Source organism: Anas acuta, chromosome 3, assembly GCF_963932015.1.
Source record: "Anas acuta chromosome 3, bAnaAcu1.1, whole genome shotgun sequence".
In the NCBI taxonomy this organism is placed as follows: domain Eukaryota; kingdom Metazoa; phylum Chordata; class Aves; order Anseriformes; family Anatidae; genus Anas; species Anas acuta.
In genome coordinates, this window is record NC_088981.1 from 81,099,282 (window position 1) to 81,120,270 (window position 20,989).

The 20,989-nt window shown below is 40.9% G+C and overlaps 1 protein-coding gene across 2 annotated transcripts in view; it reads right to left on the bottom strand.

Moving 5' to 3' along the window:
- Window positions 1-4,707: 4,707 nt before the first annotated feature.
- ZNF292 (zinc finger protein 292) overlaps window positions 4,708-20,989 on the bottom strand; it is a 57,649-nt gene continuing 41,367 nt past the window's right edge. The window contains exons 5-8 of one of the 2 annotated variants that reach the window (XM_068677992.1): window positions 19,971-20,173; window positions 16,963-17,099; window positions 15,156-15,297; window positions 4,708-13,476 (exon numbers count right to left, since the gene is read on the bottom strand). In XM_068677992.1, coding sequence (XP_068534093.1) covers window positions 6,289-13,476; window positions 15,156-15,297; window positions 16,963-17,099; window positions 19,971-20,173 — 7,670 coding nt within the window. In that variant the 3' untranslated portion in view covers window positions 4,708-6,288. Of the gene's footprint in view, window positions 13,477-15,155; window positions 15,298-16,962; window positions 17,100-19,970; window positions 20,174-20,989 lie in introns of those variants that run through there. The other variant, XM_068677993.1, reaches the window with a different exon arrangement.

Sequence of the window (20,989 nt, forward strand, 5' to 3'; positions counted from 1 at the left end):
GTTGAAGAGGCCTGAAAATTCCACGGGGTTTTAATATCTACGCAAATGTTTATGATAAATCACACTGAAACAATTGCTCAAACACCTGTGTTTTGCGTATTACACGGAATTGTTTTGGTACAAGCAAAAAGGGGATTTTTATATCCAGAGATGGAAGAACCTGGAATTAAGATACCATTATTATTAGAGAACCTGGAATTAAGATATTGGACGGTGAGTGGATTTAGAGCGTTTCCCAGGTAGGTGGATCTGATAAACATTGAGATAGTGACCAGAAGGTGTTGGCGTACAACAGCTACTCGTGTCTCAAAGCGGGCTGGATGATCCCAAGCCCATCCCAGCTGTCCTCCTATGAAGCATTTCAAAAAAAAAAAATAATAAGGGGTAAATACATCTAGCTACGCCAATGGCGATAAAGGCAGAGCAGGTAATTTAGCTATTTGTGGAACACCTCCTCCTGTAGGTACTTGAGCCCTTCGCAGTCTGTAGGACCTTTATCAGCAGAACACATCCCACAAGGAAAGGTCCTCACTCACACAGGCATTGCATCCTGGCGCATGGATTTAACTCCGAGCAGCACCCCAGCCACCACACACCTCATCTGCCTGGTGGTTGCAGTGGGTGAAGGAAAAAAATCTTCCACAATTCTCTAGGATCCAAGCAGAGAAATGTAGACTCCACATGCAGCAAAACGTGGGCCAGCGGTCCTAGAATTCAGTAGCCCCAAACCCGGTCCCTTTGGTAGGGCTGAAAACACCACTGCTCCTTCAGCACATACCTGCTGTTGAAGAAGATGTGCAATGTAAAGACACTCGCAGCCTCCCATGGAAGTTAAGTAGACAATAACGACTTCCTGCCCCCCAAATTTCAGAACGTCTCTTGAACACTGCACATCCCCGCTCTTTGTTACAGTTGTAACATGGGCTAACAGGGAAGGGACAGAAATGAGTCTTCTTTTGAACTCAAGGTTCGGAGATGATAGAAATCATTCCTAAAAAGACTTATTTCAGGCTAGTGTTCTCCTTCCTTTGCCATGATCAAAGACCTGACATCAGTGCTGAGTCTGATCAAAACACACACTTTTAGAGAAAAAGCTGCCTGCAATAAGCAGAGCTGCCAGGATGTTGCACCGATTTCATTCCAGGATAGAGGAGGAAACAGTAGCGAAAGCACGTTAACTGTTTTTTCTCTCCAGAAACGCCAGCTGTGGTTACAAAGAATTACTTTTATGAGTACTGAGGCAGCAATTACACAAGTAAATTTAGGAAATATTGAAAAAATTATGTACTTTTGACCATGACTTTCAAGCTCATGCGAGTTGGCTTTTTTTTTTTTTTTCCTTTCTATAAACCTGATTTTATAACAGGTGAAAATACATTGCCTCTGCTGATCTTGCAACAGCAGTGTGTCAGATACGACTAGCTTGCCAGCTTGCGGCCAGTTAAAGTTTTACATCTCGCACGGCGCGGTAGCAGTGTGTCTGTCGAGACAACGTGCTTTACAGCTCCAAACGTCTTCTGTTGAGTCTCTACATAGGCAGAGTGGCTCAGGAGAGGGAAGCAATTACAACGTCTTTTACAACTACTGCACAAACCCCGTCAAGCACTGCGTGAAGCAAAACCATTGCTGGTCTGCTCCGTGTAACGGTACTGCCACCCTTTCGGTAACTGAGAAAGGAAACCAGAATTATCTCGTCCTTCTTGTACCTTAATGCATCATCTCTTAAGACAATGGAACACTATCCAAATGAAAAATGCTGCCATAAAGACTATTTTGTAATTATCGAGGACAGATTTGAAGATAGCACGTTAATGAAAAAGCTCTTTATTTTTTAAAGCAGGGTTTATTTGAGAGCAGAAGAAGCAAATGCAGCTTAACTAACAGGTTTCTGATTAAATTTGTCATAGCTGCTCTCTAATACAAAAAAATACGTAAAGTCAGGGCTTGAAGGGCTTCAGAGCATCCCTCCAAACTCTGCAGCTGGCCAGAACTTCCTGCTTGGACCAAAAATTTTCATGTGATACAAGAACTTCTTTTAATGCATATACAAGTTTTTATTTCTCGCTAATTCCTATCCTCAACAATCATGAAATAATAAATTGTATTCCAGATTATAGCGTTTCAAGTCTTGGAAGATATTTCAGGTTTGATACAACTAGAAATTATTTCTCACGTAAACCACTTTATTCTGACAAAGTATTACAGGCCAGCTGCGTAAGCCCGGACTCCCTGGTAGCAAACACCCAAGTGGCTTTTGCATCAAGCTGCAAAATTAGGAGTATTTAGCAGAGCCATTAAAGTAAAGGAAATGAGCATCACACAAGTCAGCTCTGCCAGATTTTACTTAACATATGAGAGCAGGAACTCCTCTACTTTCCGAAACCTTGCTCTTGCCCAACATTTGGTCTTTTACTGGTTCCTTTCCTACCCCAGCCCGTTCCCCACCCCTATCACATTTACATTCCTTCCTCTCTAGGTTAAATCTTCCTCATCCACCCATCTCTGAAGTCACTCATCCTTGTGTTTTTGGTTCAAATGAGTTTGTAGACTTGAAGCCTAAACTCAAAGGGCTTTTTTTCCCCTTCATATATCAAACTTCCATGCTACCCAGACAAAAATACTTTTTTTTTTTTTTTTTTTTTTTTCCCCATTCTAGTGCTGTATTTCTCTTTTTAAAAGCTAAAAGAACTGTCTCCTTTAACACACAGCAACTGGTAGGAAGCTGACCTCAGCCCTTACCGTAATGGAAAAATACCACAATCCCTCCATACACATTCACACAGAAATATTTACCTCATGCCTTTTTTTAAAGCTTCTCCTCAAACATTGAGAAGTTCCAAACCTTTTGTAAACCCTTGTGTCCTTTAAAACCCAAGAAATCTTGTCTTGTGAGAGATAAGTTTTAAAAAAGTAATAGGGGAAAAAAACATCTCCCTATGTGCTGGTAGTTTCAGCACCCGCAGCCTCCTCACGCCCTGCGGCTCCCTGGGGCCTGGTGCCCGTGGGACCCAGGCCTGGGGGCTCCTGTGGCACAGAACCCAAATACAGGAGTATGGCCACTTGCTTCTCCTTACCTGAGCTGAAATCTGCTTTTGGTGTTTCTTAAAAGCTTCTCTCCCTGACCTCATAACAGCCGTGGGCAGGACGTGCCTCCAGAACATCAATGTCAGCCATCCCAAAACACGTGAGGACCTGCACTGCACTCGATTAGGGCTCAGACAGTGCAAGAATTTCTTTTTAGGAACACAGTTAACCACAAGAGAGGCTAAAGGAGAGAGCAAGAGGGATAAGGAGAGAGAAAGAGGTGGGAGAAGAATGGCGAGAGAGGGAGAAGCAGCAAGAGACAGGGATGGAGCGGGGAGAAGAGAGATGCTGAGGTAGAGAGGAGGCGAGGGGGAAGCAGGGAGCGCTCTGGGCACCCCACAGGCTGAGGAGGCATCAATGGGGTCGGCCTCGGCCACCCCCAGAGCCCTGTCCTGTCCCACAGGCAGGGGTAAGGCCTGTTGGAGCCCTGAGGGGCTGCCAGCACGCTCGAGCAGGAGGCATGATACATCACTCACGGGGAAAGGCCTAGATGTGAGCACCAGAGAAATTTATTTCATCAGCAACTTTTGCAGGTGGCTTTAGCAAACTACAGTACCCTCTGCAGTCTGTGACATCTCATACCAAACCCTCCTTTCTGTCCCTGTTAAAATTATATATATATATATATTTAAAAAAGGAAAAAAATACCATACTAGATTGCCTGCTGGACAGGCTGTCAGTACCTGTCTAACAGGGAATGTGCCATGAAGCTGGCTATGCTGGTCCTCAGAAGTGTGGATTATTGGGCTAAGAGAACGTTAAAAATTTACTTCTCAGAAATTCAGGTCCTACATTCAGATCAGAATTTATTTTTTGGATGTTTATGACATTGGATTTTTTTTCCTTTTTTTTTTTTTTGTTCTGTTTTATAGCATCGTAGTGTAACACTATGTACCTAAATACTTTTACGCTATTCTCAGTCTAAAAAGTGCAAATGGTGCAGTAACTCTAACAGGGAACGTTATGGTTGGAAGTATTTTACTTACAGAACAAAAAAAGGGATTAACATCTAAAAAAATTAACAACTGTGAGGTCTGTCGACAGCGCCCAGCCAACTGCCTGACAGCAGCGGGTCTCACGAGAGGCTCCGGGATCCCTCTCCGGAGGTGCTCTGCCCTCTCCTCCTGCAGATCCTCTCTTCTCCACACCCAGCTGCTGCCATCCAGCAGGAGCCTGCTCCTGAAGTCCATGTACCTACAACCATCTCTCCTAGAGAGAAAACCCAAGCGTTTGTTTCACCTCTATCGTTCTCAGATGGCACTTCTGATTTACTGACTTGTTGGAGCCAGCAGGTCAGTCGCTCGGGAGGGACTGAAAGTTGCAGCAGCAAACGGGCCCTGCTCGAAAGGAAGCCTGTGCTTTGTGGGAAGGCGAGCAAGTTAGCACCGACAAACAGGAGCTACTCCCGAGGCTGAAACGCTGCCGCCTTTCTGCTTTCAGAGGTAATTTTCACTCTCCAAACAAGTCACTTCGTGTTGTCGGAGGAATGTGCCCTCTGAACTGGTATGCAAGTCAGCTGTCAAGGACTCCAGGTGAATAGCTTACAAGCAACGAAGCGTGGCATTTAATGCAAAGCGTTACACGGCAAGACAAGTTGATAGAAAAAAAAAGCAAGCCGATCTCTCCCAAGATAAAGACTATTTTATATTACTGAAGGTAGGTCACATCCAGTAACGAGAACAATCCAACAAAAAATTTTTGGTACCGCACAATCCAGCTGGCTTGTCCCACGGGAGTTAAGCATAATCCTGTCCTAAAACCAGAATCCTGGATACCGACAGCTCCCACTACCGCCTTCGCTCTCTGGCTTACTCAGCCAACTGGACGCCTGTCGTTTCGGTCAGCAGCAAACAGAGAAATCACTCCAAACCCGGGTGCTTGCTACGCGCGGCGCTGTTTCTGGGGCTCCTTCCAGTGTGGGAAACACCGAGGTGGCAGAAGGGCTGCCGAGCGCAGCCAGCGAGAGGAAAAGGAGTGCAGGGAGAGCCCGTGCCATCGATAGAGCACAAGCACCTCGGTTATCTGTAAGATCACAATCTCACTTCCCTTTCAGAAAGTGCCTCGTTTATTCAGTTTGTAACGGTATGGCATAGGACTCATGTATTTTATAGATAGATAGATACCAAAGTGGTATTATCAAAATAAACCATCTGTTTTATAAACCCACTATTTACAGAAACGGTTTCTGAAGGTTTTTTTCTTCTTTCTTTTTTTCTTTTTTTTAACAAAAATTAAACTATACACCAATCTAAGTTACAGAAACAAAAATAACCTTTATAAGATCACATGTATAAAACAAGAAATGAAATGTGATTTTATTTAAGGCAATACTGGGCTACTTCACAAATCACCACCTCAAATATATACACTGCTCCACACTACTAATTTTCTATCACATTCACAACGGATTCTTTAATACCAAATATTGTTTTAAATCTCCAATGTAGCAAACTATTTTTATTCACATTTCCATTTTTATTATGGAATCATAAATGCTTTGTATCCAATTAAAAGCAATGAAAAATGTAGCTATAAGAAAACTATTATATTTATGAGTTAACTACATATGAGTATCATCCATAGATACTGGATGTTAAATTTACAAAAATGAGTGTGTCAGTACGTTTAACCTATGAAATGTTATCTTATCCAGCTCCTCTCCTGTAAAGAAATGCTTTATGCAAAATAAACTGGATATGGCAGACTTACCTAGCTTTAGTTCAAAAGGTCTTAATTTAAAATGACTAAAGGACAGTTTTAAAAACTCGATCACTTAGTTACAAATTAAAATTCCGAATATAAATGTGTCATTTAATAGTTTAGACTTACAGACTGCTGGTGGCAGCAAATGATTTACAATAATAAATATATACAAAAAAAATGTATCTACAAATAAAGAGTACTGTTATACATGAGCAGTGACCTGGTGAAAGATACCAATCACAGACAATTCACAAAGATTTAGTTCATGGAAAGGACAATTTGATAGAAAGTTGAGGTTTTGATCAACTATTTACAAAGCTGAAGCAATTATTCTGTTCTTCAAGTCCCATAGGGATAAAAACAAATAAGAAATTTACATGACTGATGCCATGTTTTTTGCTAGATTAGATCACTTCAAAATAAAAAGAGCTCCACAGTTACTAGCATGCTTGATGGCTTCCTATTCAAAATAAACTTTATTACAGATCACGGATAAACACACTAGGTTTTCAGTTTTGATTCCCCTTCCTCGTTACCCATAGCAGTTTCTTTTGCAGCTGTAACATCTGGATTATTCTCCCAGCGTCCATCAAGTTTTCTCAAGCTGACGGTAGGTCTCATTTCCTGAAGCTGCTTCAACACGCGCTCAGTGCAGTCTTTAAGAGCCTTGTCCAAAACAATTTTTACATTTTCACTACACTGAAGCTGGGATGGATTGGCAAACTGTACAAGGGTTTCAGTTTCCGAACACGACCAAGTGACATTATTACTTGCTAGGGAGGAGGTCTTCTCGGTAGATTTCCGTAAGTTTGAATGAGATCCTTTTTTGGTTCCGCTGCCATGGTAGTCTCTTTCAGTGTTTTTCTTTTGCTTCACAGCAGACTCTTCCAGGAACTTGAGGAAGGAAACTTCAAAACCCATAGGCTTAAATGAACTCCAGTCGAAAGCTGCAGGTTGCTCTTCAGCTGTTTGAATAGCGACAGCAGTCTCTTCCTCCCTGTGCGTGCTACTCACTTCGACTGGTGGTACTTCCTCTGTTTTTTCGGTTCTCCTCCTCTTACTCTGAGACACATTTTTCTCTTTGCTTGCTCTTTTTAAGTTGTTTGATTTTTGCTTCTCTGCCGGGCAGGAGTTGGTCTCCTGTGAGTCACTATTTACACTGGAAGAGATTTTTGCTTGGTTTTCAGCACTAGAACAATCCTCATTAATCAGTTTAGTAATGAAGAGTTCTGTCAGTTCGTCCACCTCGTCCTTCTCACCTTTCTCACTTTCATTTTGTGGTAACGTAGATGTGCTTGAATCATTATTGCTTGCTAACGGAGCCGGTTCTGCCTCTTTCACATCGCTTTTTTTATCAGTCTCCTCTTGCTCACACGGTGTTTCCTTTACTGGTGACACAGGGTGCTTTTTAGATACAATAAGAAGATTTCTGTGCTGCGAAGTAAATGCCTTGGACAATTTGTGACATTTATAATGCCGTATGATGTTACTTTCACTCGTAACCACAGACGAACAGCCCTTAATCATACACGGGTACTGAGTTAGAAACCTGCTCGTACATTCCGATAAGGCATCGTTCCTCGCCTTTATTGAAAACACGTGCTTGCCACGTTTCAGTGAATACGCCTTATTTTCTTGAATTTGCATTCCTTTGGAGTTTTTGTTTTCTAAGTTAATGTTTTTCTTTCGTTTTGTTTTCACCGACAGCCTGCTACTTTCTTTCCCCGATCTGTTTTTCAACCCTCTCTGTTTGGACTTCAATGGTTTCTCCTGATTTGCTTTGCTGGAGATGTTTTCCTGACCTGGCGTCAGCCTCCTGGGTCTTATGAGGTGATCTTTATGCCTGTCATTATGTTTATTAAAAATATGCCGGAGGAGGTTAGATCTAGTAGCATAAATACGGTCACAGCCTTCGCAGTCACACTTGAACACGCCATCATCTTCTACCTTGTTTGGCCTTATCTTAACACCGTGTTCTGTCTCAAGATGCACGATGTAGTTAAAATATGCTGTAAACGAGGACTTGCATTGAGACTGATCGCAAGAAAACCTTCCCACCTCTGGAGCCGCTTTCATGCTTCTGATTTCCTCGGGGGTCATGTTATGAAGCTTCATGTAATGCTGTATCAAGCTGGGCACCTCCTGGAATATCCGAGAGCAGTCGTTCACCTCACACCTGAATTCCCTGACGGCGGGTTTGGTTTCAGCCTCTTCCCGGTCCTCCTTGCCCGGATCGTTCTCCTCCTCCACTTCAGCAGAGAAGGCAGGGAGGTCTGACTTGTGCACAGCTTGGTAATGAAGGATCAGGTTTTGCTGAATCGTAAACGCCGCGAAGCAGCCCTGATGGACGCATCGGTATGGTCTGTAGGGGCTGTATCTGGTAGGAAACTCCAGAGATTTTGCTACGGGCTTCCGACGTTTCCTCTCCTCTTTTTCCTTCCTGTGCCTCCTCGCTTTGCGCACTTTTGACTGTGCCTGGGAATTACCAAAAGCAGCTGCGTTAGGCTGCTCAGGCTGAATGGAAACCACCTGGGGAGGTTTTTCCAGTCTTTCGGGAATACTTTTTTCTGGTAGTAATTTTTCTAAGACCTTCACAGGCTCTACAGCTTCCTTTATCTGAGCTTCTTTCACCAAGGGAGCCGGAGTTTTGTTTTCTATTATTAGTGTCTGCACATTTTTTATTTCAACAGGGCGCGGGGCTGCATTTGCAGTTTCATTTTGAGATCTTCTGCCATAAGGCCTTTTAATTTTTAATTTGACCATCTCCTCTGTTGTAAAGTGATGTACAAGCTGGCAGTGTGCTCGGAGGTTAGAGTTTCTTGTGAATGTTTTTGGACAGCTAGCGACAACACATTTAAAGGGAGCGTACTTCAGTTGATGTTTCTTAATTTCGAGTATCATTTCTGCAGTGTACTGATGAACCTTGCCATAGTGTTTAAATAATGCATCTTTTGTCATAGCACTATAGTTGCAGCCTTGGTCCTGACATACAAAAGGCTTATTAACTTTATCACTGAAGTGAATGTGAGTTGTCTCTGAAGCTGTCTGGACCAGGGGTTTACTTTCAGTTGATACAACAGGAACTGCTGGTGCTAGTGTATCTGCTGGAGGACACTGGGAAACACTCTCAGAGACCTGGATGGATGAATCATTTTCTAGTTTCAGTTTCTGCAAGCCCTCCAAGATTTCCAGTATTTGAGTATCATCTTTCTGAGATGTTTCAGACTGAGCAGAGTTGCTCTTTGCAGCAGTGGCATTGCCTGCATGCACTGCAAACTGTGCGTGAGTGGGCAGCATTACATTATTGGAAGAGTTTCCTGAAGAAGCCTGTGCGTTACTTACTTGCGAGTTCTGTCCCGAAGCAGTGCCAGCATCCTGAAATTCCGTTTTCACCTCGAGTATCTGTGAGTTCATGGCAGTTTTAATTATTTCGAGGGTTTTTTCAAAATTCTGAATAACGTTGTCTTCTGAAATTTGTTCCTCCGAATTTGTCTGCGTACACGAATTTACAGCCACCATTTGGGAATCCCCATTTTCAGTTTTTACTGTTAATGGGGTATGAGCCTCGAGATTTGTTTTGAAGTTCTCTTTGATACTGGCCATGAACAACTGATTGTCAGCATTACCGAGTTTCTGCGTGAGATTTTCCACCACTGCTTGAGAGTCACAATTTGCCAGCAAGTTGGACTGAAAATTATCTCCCTGTATTTGCACATTTCCGTCAGTGCTTTTGGTTACAAGTCCCATCGTTGTGATATTATTTACTGCTACTTTCTGTGCTGTGTTAGGTGCAAGCAAGGGTGTAGTTGCTTTTCTCTTCCTCTTTGAAGCACTGGTTCCCTTCTTATTTGAGTTACTCGATCCTGAATTATTGGGACTATTTATAACCGTAACTCGTGAAGTGTTCCCTGCAAAGGTTTGTGCTGCTGCAACAGCATTAGGAAGCGAGCTAGGACATAAGCCATTTTCAATTGTCTTTAGCATTAAGTCATCTGTTGCAAAACCAGGCAAATTCTTGCACTCGTTTATTGAAGGTATTTTGGCATTGAGGGTCCTGTTTTGGTCTGTTAGCAGGGTGCTGGGGTTGCAGACTGTCTGCAACAGAGGTGACGCGGTTGAATTGGGGAGAACAGCTGCATTTATTTGCGTTGTACCGGTGACACAACTTGTGGTCACTACATGTGGAAGTACTTCTGTGTTATCAAACGTACTTGAGATGCCTGCAGTTTCCAAGGCCTGTTTTATGATTTGATTCCCTTCCTCATTTCCACCGGTATTAAAGTTAGTCACGTTGGCCCGCGGAAACATCGTCTGCAATAAGGCTGTGGAACGATTTTCAGCTGCAAGCAACTGCAGGAAGGATGGGTCCTTAAAACACGACTCTGGATTGAAGGCTGACTCCTGGGGCTGCTGCAAGCTTAACGAATTTGAGGAAAGAATCATACTGGCGAGCAAAGACTGTCCATTAGCCTGCAGAGCTTCCGCAGAGATTTCTGACCCTTCCAGAGGCTTACAGTAAGACCTTTTGGATAAGTGACCACCAAGTGATCTAGGATTAGTAAAAACTCTGAAGCACCTACTACAGATAAATTTGCCATCCCTAATTATTGCTGGCCATTTTGCCCGCTTGTTATGTTTTGGCTTCCTTTCTTTCCCATTTGGGCCCCGGCCACGGTCCTTTTTTACCTTGTCTGAGGTTGGATGTTGAGAACCAGTTTCATTAAAGTTATTTTCATTGCTCACTCGCAAGGGAAACATTTGATCAACAGTTTCTTCTTTTGGGAAAGCAGAGCTCGTGTTTCCTTCTAGCTGAGACGGAAAGTTACTTGAACTATTTTCCAGTTGTGAGAAGACTGAAGTTGGGGCAGTCTCTGCTGGTGAAGGAAAGAGAGACATAGAACCATTTTCCGCGGGCAAAGGAAGAAAAGGATCTGAACCACCGTCAATATTCAGAGGCATGACTGTTTTTGCCAGATCTTCCAACTGGGAAGGTAAAGTTGCACCCGACAGATTTTCCATTTGCGAACACAAAACACTTTCAGGCTCACTTTTAATACGAGTAGACAAACTTGGATTCATCACGCTCTCCACTACAGGCAGCATAGGATTAGCCAGATTTTCTAAGTGGGTTGGGAACAGCGGACTTGAGACATGCTGCACTTGACTGGAACAGGTGGGATTCACATTGGTTTTGTTCTGCGCAGTAAAAGCAGCACCACTGGGATTGCCTGCTTGCGGTGGCATCAGATAGACGATCTTCCCATCATTTGCCACGGTTGGTAAATTGCTGGATTTCCGTGGTTTCTTGTTTTTCCGCTGCATTTTAAAAGCAGCGTACTGATCAGGGTGTGCTGCCTTCATATGCTTGCCAATGCTCTGCGATGAGTTGTATGTTCGAGTGCACCCCTCGACCTGACAATTAAATTTCTGAACTGGGGCTGCTGGTGAGGCAGCTGGAACTAACGAGCTATTTATGTTAGGCTGCGATGGAATGAACGTAATACTTTCTAAAGTTTTTAGAGGCAGGTTATACAGATTAGCTGCAGCTTTAATACTGTCTTCAATTTCAAGCTTGGAAATGGGTACGCTGTTTCGGTACCCGGCCTGATTCTGCACGCTGAAGGGATTTACAATGCTCACTTGCCTTTCTAAGCTTTTGGATTCAAGGGCTTCTGGTTTTAGTGTGTCTGCACTCACAGAAATATTTTGACTATTTTGGGACTGACTGAGACAATTCTCTTCCTTTCTCTCCTGGAAAACTGGAAGACAAGAATCAACTGGTGAGCACAACTGCTGGGCTCCAGGTTTAGTGGTATCTACTTTACTGGTAGCAGCAGCCAATTTACCTCTTTTTACAAAGTTTTCTCGGACCTTCTGGTTAACAGCAGGCACCTTAACACTGCCTGCTGGAGCTGCTACTTCTGTCTTCACCGAACCTGCAGCAGACTGCTCTGGACCAGCATTTGGCAAGGAATCACTCTGCCGCAGAGCGCTTGCAGGTGCGCTTACGCTTCCATTCCCCATGGGTTCTGCTTTGATTGGATTCCAGATGTTGTTTTCTCCTTCAGTGAAACCGCTGCGGTTGTCAGCCGGAGCAGATGTCAACTCCTCTTTAACAGCAACTCCAACAGTACTTTCATTAGCATTACAAGGTTGACCAAGATCAGACGGATTAGTCTGGCCTTCGGGCTGCTGCACTTTTTCAGGCTGCTTGCTGTGATCTTCAACGTGCTTTTCCAGTTCGTTCTGGGAACGGTACACTTTTCCGCAGCCTGTGAATTTGCAGGTATAGGTATTATAGTGTTGTGCTTCATGATCATACAGTAAATAGGCTTCAGAAAACACTCTGCCACATTTAGGAAACATACACTTGGCTCTGAAGACTTGATGCTCCTTCCTGTGAGTCAGCAGCTCAGCGTAACTGTTGAAACCAGCCTTACATTTCATCTGTATGCAGATGTAAGGCTTGCTGCCACAGTGCATTTGTAAATGATCATTCAGGTGAGTAACACTTACAAAATGTCGCCTACAGTACTGGCAAATCACTTTTTTGCTTTGCATTTCAAGAAAACGCTTAGCCTCCTCATTATCTTTATGCCCCTTTGCATGTGCTATTAGGTTTTTAAAATACTTAAAGCCTTTTTTGCAAAACGTTACAGGGCAAGTGAATTCATTAACAGGTAGTGGCTTTTGAACTGGCACTATCTCTGGTACATAAGGTTTATCTTTGTCATCGTTTTCATCATCGGAGCCGTCATTATCATTGAACACAATGAAGTCTGTTGAATAGAGACTGTTCTTTTTAATGGGTCGCTGCTCCTGTTTGGATACAGAATCAGTTTTCTGATTCTCGTTGGCAGTTGCTACTTTTGGAGGCCTTCCCAACCTTCTCAGTGGTTTCATAGCAGCCAGTCTCTCTTTGCTGGATTTTTTAACATGCAAAGTTACGTGGGGAACAAAGTTTTCTTTAGAATTAAAATTTTGGGCACAAATAGGGCAACTGTAAATTCCATCTTTATAATGTTTCTGTGCATGCCGAACTATTCTATGACCTAGGAATTCTTTGTCGCATAACACACAATACTGCATATAAGCTTGCCAATTCCTAAATCTAGCTGATATGAACCCCCTCTCTCTGAGTTTTTTAATTTCTCTCTTTTTCTGCTTTTCGTCTCTGATACCCTTAAGAAGGCTTGTAGCATCATCAAAAGTGCCAGCAAGCCCATTCACAGAAGTTTCCTTAGTCTCTTCTTGGCAATCCTCAACCTTCTCATAAACTTCGCTGTCGTTAAGTTCGTCTATTGATGACACGATCGATGCCTCCTCTCCCATCAATGCCAGACACTGACGCTTTAGAGTTTTCCAGTCCCAGAATTCGGGATCAAAAGGCCACTGAGTTTTCAGTACAAGTAAGAGCTCACAGCGCAAGGAATTTGGTATTGGAAGATTCTCTTCATCGTACTTCTGGTCAGGCTGATTATAAAGCATTTCAACAGCATAATATGCATCCACAGTGGGTTCGAGAAGAAATTCGCTCAGCTGACAAGCACGTTTAACCTCCAAATCATCTGGAAGCAGACAGGAGATAGTCTTGCAAATAGATATCTTGACATCCGCATTTTCACTGGATTCCAAGCGCAAGGCTTTCACGCACAGCTCAATGCAGGTTGCAAGTCCAGCACCATCAATCTGTAAAGCAAGATTAAACTTAGTAAGTCAGCTTATCATGACCCTTCTTATATTTGTAAGTAAAAGGTATCATTATTCAATCCTCAGTGTCAGGAAAATACACTTATAGAATACTTTTTACTTTAAAAAACACGGTGGTTTATCTTTAGATGCTATTCTTTTAAGTTATGTCATTTGTCTTCATGCTGCTAAAAACCGTGGAAGTTTTCATACAACTAAAATACTTATCAGTTTTATGCTCTGCCTAGTTTGATGACTTTTGGCTTGCATGGTAAAGGTGTTCAGTTTATATTAGAGCAGTACTGAGACTTTTCAGTAACATAAAACCTGCCAGTTTTGTTACAGTTATTTGAGATAAGCTTCTATGGAGCACTAAGTTACTACTAGGTAGAATTAAATGATTAAAAGTGCTACAGCTACAGGAAGAGAAGCACATCATTTTCAAAAAGCTCTACAATTTGGAAATCCTTTAAGGTGTAAGGGTTTATTTTTGTTTTTAAAGATTATACCACTTCAAAATCAACTGACTATAACTGAACACAAGGGCTCATTCCAACTGAAAGTAGTAAGTATAGGTAAATGTTCCATCACTTAAGTGTTTCAAAGCTCATGTAGATAGCCCTTTATCATTTATGCCCTCCAGCAAAGAAAATTACATTTATGTTCACTTTACACTTCCTCTATGCTGCCAAGGATGCATAGAGAGGCCACAGTATACATGAGAATAAAGACAAGTGAATTTATGAATGCATATGGCTTCTACACATATGGCTTCAAATTTCAGCCATCAGTAAAATAACCTACAGTTCACTAGGGAAAAATCAGTATGGCATGGAGCAGGCAGCTCTTAATATCACAAGCCTTTGCAAAAATCATCTCCCCCCCTCTGATTTAGTTCAGGTCTTGAGGAAAAATCATCTTTAAGATTAGAAGCCCATGATGAGCCGTGCCAGAGCACTACAAAAAGAAAAAGCAACTTTCACACTTAAACTGTATGGACTTACAGAAATCCTCCAACTAAAAACTTTTGGAAGAGTTAAACTTAGCTATAAACCTGAAATAATGCAACTACTGATAAGAAACTAGGAAAATGAGATAAAAAGGTAACTGAGATATATGAACTGAGTTTTTAATGCAACACTGGATCTAAGTCCACAAAAGGTAAGTACTGCATTTATCAAAACAAACTGTATTCTTTGTGGCTTTGGCTTTTGTGGGATTGACTTTTTTTTTTCCCTCTTTCAACGATTTTCTTATATATTAATACAGAGCCTTCATTTAGTCTCCATCTTTTAAAATATTTGAAATATGGAAAATAATGAAGGGGAATATTAGGACCTGGCAAAAAAAAAAAAAAACGGATATAGACAATTGCAGAAGTATACAACTTCACCTTTACATTTTATTTCATCTCAGTTGTGGCATCCAGATCTTTTGTTTATCCTTTTTTTTTTTTTTTCATTCCACTGGAACGAAGAGTTCTAATGATTTAAAATGAATCAACTTAAGAGTTTACCTATGCAAAGAGGTTGCTATGGTCTTTCCTAAAACCAATTATGATTGCTCCACAGCTGATTCTATACAAAGAGACTGCATGTCTAAAAGCAGCTATCATTAATTTTCCTGCTTACAGTTCCATTTAAAGTCCCATCAAAATATTCTTTCAGGATTGTCCTTACCTCTGAATTAATTACTTTAATCAGGAAGAAAATGTGATAAACAGTCTTAGTTAACACAGAAAGTTGACGACATCTCTCTAGATACACTTGAATAGAAGGCTCTACCCTTTGCTGCAGTTTACTCCAGAAAAGAGTCAGTTCCCTAGAACAAGAGAACAATATTTCAAGGCCAGCAACACAACCACTAATCTGATCAGAAGAAATGCAAGGTTGAGAACAGTATCTGTTTTGTGTTTGGGAAAATAATAATATGAATTTATTCACACCTTATCATATAGAGAAAAGCTTTTATACTCACATGATTAATATTTAACTTTCAAAACTATCACAATGGCTCAATTCCAGAAGAACAGATCAGAAGAAAAGCAGTAATGCCACATATTATGCTACAGAATTTGCAGACTCATGATGTTGTCTTGAAAAACATCTTGCAAAGTAGTTTATTCTTTACTAACTGGAATTTTATGTTTCTGTATTCTTAGTAATAACTAATAGCTATAAGAGGATGGCTTTTCTCTGTGGTACCAACATTTTTCTTGATCTGCTCTGCTTTAAGAGCTGAATTTTACTCTTTTTTAGTGAGAAATTAGTCAGAAAAGACAAACAGTAATACTGTAGCTACATTAACACACTACTTCACCCCTTATATTAGACATTTCCTAAATAAAAGGCCCTCCTTAGGTGCAAACAGCAAGGAGTGCTTAGTATCCTACAGAATGGTGTAACCCACAAATATTTATTATTATCTGTTAATGCAAAATCCTGCATGAACAGGTGCTCTGCTGCTGCTGCACAAGGAAAAGAGGTGCACAAACGGAGCACAGCAAATCCTTCAGGAACTGTACAGGTTTGGAAGCACAACCACGCTGTGAGCAGATGGGAGCTCAGACTAGCAGCTCCAGTATCTGCCAACAAAGACCAGTTATTTGTTCCCACATCACTGAAAGCAAGCCCTAAACAATAAATATTTTAATCTAGCTGCTTACTCCAGTTATAGAGTGAACAGCACCTCCTTTTCCAGAAGTTTGACAGAGGAAGAAATATTGTGTTATGAAATAAGGACAGAAGGGAAAAGTACTTATGCGTTGAATTCATCATAATGCTGACTAGCTGCCTGCAGATATTAAATTCCTCATTTCTACAACACAAGATTATTGTCAAGAAAAATGATTAGTCAGCTACTAGTATTTGTTAATGCCTCCTCATACAGTACAGCCTTCAACCTCCCATAGTGGAAGCTAATCTGATCAAAATCTTTTATTTTTTTATTATTTTTTAATCATAGACTGGTTTGGATCGTAAGGGACCTTAGAGGTCATTTAATTCCAACTCCCCTGGCATGGGCAGGGACACCTCCCACCAGCCCAGGTTGCCCAAAGCCCCATCCAGCTTGGACTTGAGCACCTCCAGGGATGGGGCATCCACAGCTTCTCTGGGCAGCCTGTGCCAGGGCCTCACCACCCTCTGAGTAAAAAATTCTTCCTAACATCTAATCTAAACATACCCTCTTTTTAGTTTAAAACCATTACTCCTTATCCTATCCTTACACTCCCTGACAGAGTCCCTCAACACTCTCCTGTGGGCCCCCTTCAGGTATTGCAAAGTTGCTCTAAGCTGCCCTGAAGCCTTCTCCTCTCCAAGCATTTTTTTTTTTTTTAAATTCAAACTTTCCAACAGCATTATCTCCTTCCTGTTTAGCTCAGATTTTATCAAATAAAGAATGTTAACCTATGGCTTAAGCATCAGTGCTATCTTCGCAAAATATTTTTTGTTGTTGCACTAGACATAAAACAATACCCAAACTCACCAGGCACAGTACATCTCTCCTTGCTGCAGTTGGCGAGACAAAAATGCTGCACATAAAATTAGAGCACTTTTCTCATCTCCATCAGATTCTAGGTTACAGATCATTTCTAGAGCATCTTTGCAATCTACTTCTGCAATCTGGGAGGAAAGAAAACAAGACCAAGACTAAGCAAGTGGTTTCATTTACAGACATACATGAAACTAAACCTTTACCAAAAAAAATTTAGAACTTGGTGGACAGTAAACTATCAAATTGAGATACATTTGAAAGCAAATCAGAGTGTTTCTAGACAGCATCAAAATTCATTATGCTAAGAGAATTTTTTTTTTTTTCCCTGAATTGAATACAAACTTGTTTCTCAAAGACATTAGTCGTATGTCTGATGTCCCAGTTACTTAAACTTTTTGAAGTACAGCATTAGTTTTTCATACATACTACATGCATATGGTAAACATAATAATAAGCAGATTTAGAACATTAAATCGCAGCCTAACACAGAAAGAGTACTATTACCTGAAGTTCTAACCCAGTCACTGATGTTACTACTGTTTGAATACAGCAGGTGGTCGATAAATGAAGTTTAATGTGAGCATTCCAGCATTTTTTAAAAATGAAAGACAAAAAGAAAAGGGAAGCTATACAGCAAGGAGCAGATCAAGTGAATGCTTTCCTACAGGAATACCGCAGTCTGTGCCATGTAATTTAAGCCACAATGTAAGCACTTAGTTTCATAGCACAACAAAGCAAAAACCAGTCACTCAGTAGTACTAGGCAATTGCATCAATAATGAATCAGCATCGTTGTTGTAACTACTACTGTCTATTTTGATTCTCAGCAGACTGATTTGATTACATCAATTAGCACATCTGGCAGGACATGCTGGTATTTATTCTTCGATGTTGGCAGCTGAAATTAAACTTGGCCATTCCAACAGCACTACTGAAAGTCTCTTTTGAGTAATCAGAAGAAATCCCAAAGCAAGAAACAAAAGCCCCAACCCAAATAACAAGATACTTTAGTACTTTGGATATGGTGACAGCCCAGCTTGGTTCGGCATGATGGTTATCTAGCTATTTCCCCAGCAATTAAGCTACCATTCTGAAGAGTACAGCAACTCATTTTTTTCCTCTAAATTGACACTGTAAATCTGCTAATAACCCTTCACTGAACATCATCTGAGGCTTAACAATCTCAAATTCATCTTCTAAAGAAAACCGTTTCTCTCAAAACCTCAGAGAGGATGGATAAACATAATTGTCATACCAATTCAGACTGAAGGTCTGCTTCACTCAGCACCCTCTCTCAGACAGAGACTTTCAGTTAAAAGCTTAGGGAAGAATACATGAAGCTGGTTTTAAAAATAAAATGATGTTTGTTTGTTTGTTTTTTTCTGATATGTTTTTCCAGCCTCTCTGGATTTATATGGACCCAGCTTCTAGCAACAGTCTGTACAGATCAAGCCACTAAATCTGTCAGTCTAAGCACTTCAACGTCCTGCAGATTAGAATTCTCCACGTTTTTTAGCAATTTAAGCTGAAAATGATTGCAAATGCAACTTTTCTGCCTATTCCGAATTGATATCAAAAGCTCTATAATGTTTCAGAGTGATCTGTGCTTTTTGTATTTACCTTGAATTTCCATTTTCTCCTACCATTCTCAGGCTACGGAAGGGCTATGAGCCCTTTCAGTTCAGAAGCCCACTTTGACACATTAATAGTGTACCTGCCTTCTGTTTGTAATACGTGAACTTCCCCAAAGAATTAGTACTACTGCAAACAATGCTGCCACTGAAGCTTCAAAGCTAAGCAAGCCAAGCTAAGCAAGCCAAGGTTTGGAAATACCTGCATTAGGTTATCTGGGATACCTCAGTTCTAACTCTTCTGTGTGCTAAGAAACACGAGATTCACGATTCATTCACTGAGCCCAGTCTGCTTTGGGAGCGTGGCAGGGCTGAGTAATGAAGGAAGCATGTTTGCAGGGTCACACATTCCAAGTTTAGCACGCTAACACAAGTACAGTCCTGTCACAGCCTCTCCTACGGAGTTCCTGCTGGGATCCCTGAGCCTGTTCTGAAATGGCCCCCTGCAGCCAGAGGTGGGAGTGTAAGACCGATCCTACCTCCGTCAGAAGAACATGCCCAGGGAGATGCTGTCATCTTAGAATTTAGTCTATATCTCGGGTAGGAAGCTCTTCCAACTCTAATCATTGCATAATTTTCATCCCTTTAAGACCAATTTCAACATGCTTAATACTTATTATTAACATAAAAGATGATAGAGACAAAAAACAGCAAAGAGATGCAGACAGACAAAAAAAAAAAAAACCCTGACAACTGAAGTTAGTTTTCCTTTATTTTCCTTTAAGAAGGAAAAAAAAAAAGCTCCAGTAAAATTTTGGGGTTGAGTGAGAAATGGAGATGTCACCTGAAAGAATGCAGAATAGCAAAGCTGTCATCTCTTTTTTGACTTTTGCATTTAAAAATGAAAAGAATTTTGTATTTCAAAACAGATCAAATATCTAATTTCACCTTCAATTTCACCTTCTATTAGAAGTAAATTGTGATCTCCTGACATGGGTCAAAACCATTCAATTCAGAGGAAGAACGTACAGTAGCACCTAAAGGGCTCCATTCTACGTGCTAGATATTATGCAGAAAGTTACAGTTAAATCGGTAAGAGTAGAAAAATCATTATCTCCACTTCAGGAACAGGAACTGAGGTACAGATTTAAAATACTCTACGCAAAATTAAACGTAACGTTGTGGCAGAGGCAGAAAATGCCTTGTAGTGACCTAATACTGCACCTCCACAAGCGTTCCAGTCAGGAATTATTTCTGATCAGTTTAGAAGTGCCTCAAACACAAAGAAAAGCAGAACACCCAAAGTATGTTAGATCATATTTTAAAACTAAACATCTTCTACATAAAAAACAGCCTAACTATATCTAGTGAGTTTATTACTATTAAAGAAATAAGTCTAAAAAAAAAAGTTCTTTCAGTTTTTACTTACTTCTTCCATTAGCTTTTCATTTGGTGATCCTGAACAAAGACAGACCAGGTAGGTTTGCTTGAAATTGCCTTTTGCACTAATTTCTGGATGATCAGAGCACAGTTTTGCCAGGGCAGTAGCTTGCATTAATTGCTTTGTTTTCATTAGGTGCTTAATACGCATATCCAGCAGGACAGGGCCTTCAAACACTAAAAATTCATTCACTTCAAAGAAAAACAAGCCAAAATGTTACATACACGTTTCATAGCAGATTACAGAATTAACAGATCACATTTACTCATTTGTGGTTAGCCCAGAAATTCTATGCAAATCATAACAGGTACAAAAGGTACGAAGCACAGACGATAGAAAATCTGAGAACTGTACTTGTTTATTTATTACAAGGACTCCCTGCTACAGCAGACTTTTTATCTACCTGCAGGTTCCAATTCATTCTAATTTCTTGGTAAACAGCTGCACACAAAACAGATTTAGGAAGCATTTAAAAATTAAAATGATTAGGTACCATTTAATTATAGCTCTACAGAAAGACAACAGAAAGTCCCAGCTCTCACATCCTTCTTCATGCTTTTCTGCCATGCCATTACTAAAAGTTGCTTTTCAAAGACCTTGATAGAAGGATAAAGGTGACAAATTATCTGAAATGCTGTTAAATACTGCATGTTAAGCACTTACACAGTGCAGTCAAATTCTCTTTTTTTCAGTCAGGTTTTTTACAAAAAGAGGCATGTCTTGGATGCATACATTTGACTGTATATAGGTTAAAATTCAAAGAGACACGAAGGGCTAGATTTCATTCAACTGTATCGTGTAGATACTCTGTTACCAGAGTTAAAACTCCAGTGTGCTGCTCATACAATCCAAAGCTAAGTGCTTCAGTGAAAGGCTTATGAATCCTACAGAAAAGGAGAGCACAGAGCACGGGTTGTTCCAACTCTTTATGAATACAGCTTGCCATCAAGGTCTTCAAGATCAAAATTACTCGAGCTCTGAAGCTTAAAATATAATACTACTTCCAA